Raw genomic sequence first — 4,560 nt, 5'->3', positions numbered from 1 at the left:
GCAAAGACAAAGCCTTGCCTCATCCTTGAATTAACAGAGAAGAAGTTCGACAGGCCCCCACCACACTTTACAGTACTGGTATATAGACTTCCTATTAGGCCAATAATTCATGTCGGAATTCCCCTAAGTCTCAGAATCTCCCATAGTAATTCTCAATGCACAGAGTCAGACGCCTTCTTCAGGTCGATGTAGGCTGCAAGCAATCCATGACCGAACTCTCAATGATGTTACATAATTACTCAAAGTACTAGGATACGGTCTATTGTGGACTTTCCAGGAATGAATCCAGACTGTTCTGAGCTCTGGTGCCTTAGTAGGTTATCGCAGATCCATTCCAGAAGAATCTAGGCGAACACCTTGCCTGGTATACTGAGCAGTGTAATGCTACAATCCCAACGATACCCTTTCCCCTTCCAGAGAGGGATGACCACACCTCTCAATAGGTCTGGGGAATGGAACCAGACTGCCAGATAACAGTCAAGATTGCACGCAAGCCCCGTGCTATTGGTTCATCCTTAGCCTTTGGCAGTTCATCGGGGATATCACATAAGCCTGTGGCTTTCCCACAGGTTTTTGAGTTCTGTGAATCGATCAGAGACTGCCGTGGTGAATCCACATGGACGCCACCTCTGCCACCTCTGCCACCCCTGCCGACGCTGCCCCAAATAAAGGGGGTCAGCAGGCTGTCGGGTTCCCTGTATCCCACCCTGCGTCCCAACATTTCCCCTCCAAACAAGACCAACAGCCCACCTCACTTGCTGGGTAGGAGGGACAGCACCCCTCCCCCCAGCATATCCGTTAATTAACGACGCTGCCGGTGAGATTATCTGGAGGGAGGAGGGGCTGCCAAGGCCCACCTCCCCCGAGCCACCCATTAACCCCAGGATGGCTGAGGGGCGTATATATATATATATATATATATATATATATATATATATATATATATATATATATATATATATATGTGTGTGTGTGTGTGTGTGTGTGTGTGTGTGTGTGTGTGTGTGTGTGTGTGTGTGTGTGTGTGTGTGTGTGTTCATACAAGCATACATATTTATATACAAGTATATATATATATATATATATAATATATATATATATATATATATATATATATGTATTTTTTTATATATATTATTATATATCAGGTGTGAGCGTGTGTGTGTGTGTGTGTGTGTGTGTGTGTGTGTGCGTGTGCGTGTGCGTGTGCGAGTCCGCGTCCGTGTGCGTGTCTATATGTGTGTTTTCAGACGTGTATTCACCAGAATCAGCTGTTCGCGTCTCGGTGCGCAAGCGACCAGCGCGACCATGCGGTTTGTTTACATTCAAACCTGTATCAACATGACCAGCTTCTGACCTTTAAATTTTTAACTTGAGTAGATCTTATAAAGTAAGGTTTACGTGTGTTATTGTTGTTTTTTAAGAAGTGTTGGCTATGCTTTTTTTTTTTTTTATGTTGTTCGGTAGATTTTAAAGGTTTAATTGGTTTATAAAGGTTAGGGTAAAGAATACGTGGGATTTTTTTTTTTTTTTTAAGATCATGATAGTGGTTATAAGTATTGTAAGTTATGTTGTAAGTTATGTTGAGGTTGTTTTGTGGTAATAAGTAATGGTTAGCATTTGTTGTTGTGGCTTGTTCAGTGTGACTTTTAGTTGTATTAATATTAAAGTAATTTAAGCAATATAAGCCATACTTTAACATTATCAGTAAAGCTACCATAAACAGGTTTATTTATTTACATCATTTAAAGTGTTTTTACTCCATCTGCAGGCCTTATCCCTCCATGCAAACCTCAGCTCCTTCTTATATGCTTTTCTGATTAAAATTATTATTATATTTTGGTTTCTTGTCGCCGCCTTGTTCCCACCACTCTAGGGATTATTTGCGCGGGAATTTATGATGGAAATATTTCAAATGGATCGGATGAATTGTTGCGTTTGAATGTGATAGATATTAAAGATTCTTTTTAGGTGAGATGTAAGCTGAAAAGGATAAGGTAGAGTTAGTAATGCGCTGTTTATCATGAGCACACGTTGTCTGATGTTTTGCTCTGAGAGTATTCACACATCCCGGTTTTCACGCATATTTTAGGGCTTCTTCATTTTCATTTTCATTTTCATCTTCATCTTCATCTTCATCTTCATCTTCATCTTCATCTTCATCTTCTTCTTCTTCTTCATCTTCATCTTCATCTTCATCTTCATCTTCATCTTCATCTTCATCTTCATTTTCATTTTCATTTTCATTTTCATTTTCATTTTCATTTTCATTTTCATTTTCATTTTCATTTTCATTTTCATTTTCATCTTCAACTTCATCTTTTAGGTCTTAAGCCTTTGAAACATAAGACAAGGAAGTGGAGTGCTATGTTCCAGCATTAGAACCCAGAAAATACTTTAACACGATGAGTTTTATGATAACTAGTAACCGCCAGGATTTTTGTTCACCTAATTATGATTCTCAGCTTTCACTGTATTTTCTAAGCTTCTTTCATTTCATATTCTAAGCATGCTTCTCCAACAGACTCTTGAGTAACATTACTTTCGATAAATTCACCGCCTCCTTCAACATCTCTCTTCTCCTTCTTTTACGAACAGAAAACTCACGATGTCGAACACGTGCCGTACCTGTGGGGGGTCCTCCTTCACGGTGGAGTGCGCGGTCAAGATGTGCGACCAGTGTGGCACAGAACAAACACATTACACAGAGTACATGAGTCAGGAGATGTTCACGGAGGTGGATCGCTCACGGTATGCGTCACAGATTGCCGATGAAAGAGATGATGCCGATTCAGTGGACTCTAAGCCTAAAGGTGAGTTCTTATGGGGAGGGTAGAAGGGAGGAAAGAGTTTTGAAGTTACACATGGGAAAGGGGGAAAGAAAGTAAGAAGTGTAGCGATGAGGGATATGCAAAGTAGTATAGTATAGTAGGAGTGAGTAGGAGTGATTTTGATCCTTGTGACAGAACACCATATGACAGGTTCATTCTAAGTAATTAACCCCTTAGATCTGGTTGATTCACAGTAATCACATGACCCAAAATCAGGGCATTAGGTGTACATGAGCGGCTGCTTTGCCTGATGCATGGCTTGTAGGCTAGGTGCACATGAATACTCGTGTGCATTGACAAAACTCTAGGCTTCCTATTTGCAATGTATTTTTCTTTTTATGCATGAGCGTTTTTATTTTTTTTGCCATTTTCCAGTGTCCATATTTATCAATGGATTTGCATTATCCAGATGGCAATAGACTGTTATCTTTGCACAGACTCCATAGCATCTCTGTAGGTAGTCAACGACTCATTGCAAGAAAATAAAAATATTTAACATTTTGTTACTTGTTTCTTTTTTCTTTTTTTTCCCCAATGGGAATAATGCAGAATTACCAAAGAAGTCTAATCACTCTCCCAAGAGGTTTGTGCACTCATGGCAAGCCTTTCCCATCACTCCTTGCCTTCAGCTAAAAATGCTAACAACAGCAAGTTCACATCATCCCAGCCCGCAGTCAGATTTTCCCATGATGGCATGTTTACGTCACCCACCCCTCAAGCCAAATTTTTTCATGATGTGATGGTCATGTCATCCAGATCGTATGGGTTAATAATGCAGTTCCCTCCCCCAATTATCTTTGACATAAGCATAGTTTTTGAAACAAAAGAATACACCATAGGACAGATTCATTCTAACTAATTGATAAAGCAGTTTTTGTATACAGACGCACTATTTTAAAGCTTGATAATACACACAGAAGCCATATCAGTTTCCACAATCCATTTTCAGAGGCACTTCAGAATGATTGGACATCGTATGAAGCCTTTAACATTGTCTTGTTTGAGTGGACACAGGCTTTGCGCGCCAGTGGGGCTTCCAAGGACTTTCAGGAGATGGTATTCAGGCTTTGGGTCACATATCTGCAACGTATGGAAGTAGCTTTCATGCCACTGGAAGAGAATAAGGAATTCAAACCGAAGGCAACCATTATTGAGAACATAAGGTGAGTTATTTTTTAATCTCTGTCTTAAATCTTCCTTTTCTTCTTACCCTACATTTGCCCTTCTTATATTAACTTCATTAGTATGTATGCTTATTCATTATATGATATTTTTATTTACAAATCATAACTCTGTAACCTTTCACTTTTCACAAGAAGCAAAACAAGGCATCAGAAACTGACATGATATGGTAGGAGTCACAAAAAGTCTTCACAAATTGAGAATTATACTTTATTCCTTTCTTTTCTTCCTTCCCTTCCTATCCTTTTCCTTCCTGTCTTCCTCACAGAGATGTACAGTTGATACACAGTGGGCAAGAGCAAGTGGTTTCAGGCTCATCCAGACGCCAACAGAAGACCCCTAAAAAAAAAGAGGAGTCGTTGGATAAGTTAAAGAAGAAGGTTGGTGATGGATTAGTGTAGTATCAAATTTAATTGCAATTAATAGTAGTATTAGTAATTGAAGTTGTAGTAGTAGCAGTAGTAGTAGTAGTAGTAGTAGTAGTAGTAGTAGTAGTAATATCATAATCATTATTATTATTATTCATATAACTGCACATCTCAGGGAT

At 39.2% G+C, this 4,560-nt stretch overlaps 1 protein-coding gene across 1 annotated transcript in view; it reads left to right on the top strand.

The window, feature by feature from the left end:
- The first annotated feature begins 1,270 nt into the window (after window positions 1–1,270).
- The window catches only part of LOC119595617, a 13,315-nt gene continuing 10,025 nt past the window's right edge, over window positions 1,271–4,560 (top strand). Inside the window, exons 1-4 of the mRNA XM_037944727.1 lie at window positions 1,271–1,390; window positions 2,599–2,813; window positions 3,781–3,994; window positions 4,282–4,393. Of these exons, the coding sequence (XP_037800655.1) occupies window positions 2,609–2,813; window positions 3,781–3,994; window positions 4,282–4,393 (531 nt within the window). The 5' untranslated portion in view covers window positions 1,271–1,390; window positions 2,599–2,608. The remainder of the gene's footprint in view (window positions 1,391–2,598; window positions 2,814–3,780; window positions 3,995–4,281; window positions 4,394–4,560) is intronic.

The sequence above is a fragment of the Penaeus monodon genome, chromosome 36 (genome assembly GCF_015228065.2).
Source record: "Penaeus monodon isolate SGIC_2016 chromosome 36, NSTDA_Pmon_1, whole genome shotgun sequence".
Classification (NCBI taxonomy): Eukaryota; Metazoa; Arthropoda; class Malacostraca; order Decapoda; family Penaeidae; genus Penaeus; species Penaeus monodon.
Note: the sequence above shows the minus strand (reverse complement) of the source record. Positions and strands in the feature narration are given on the sequence as shown.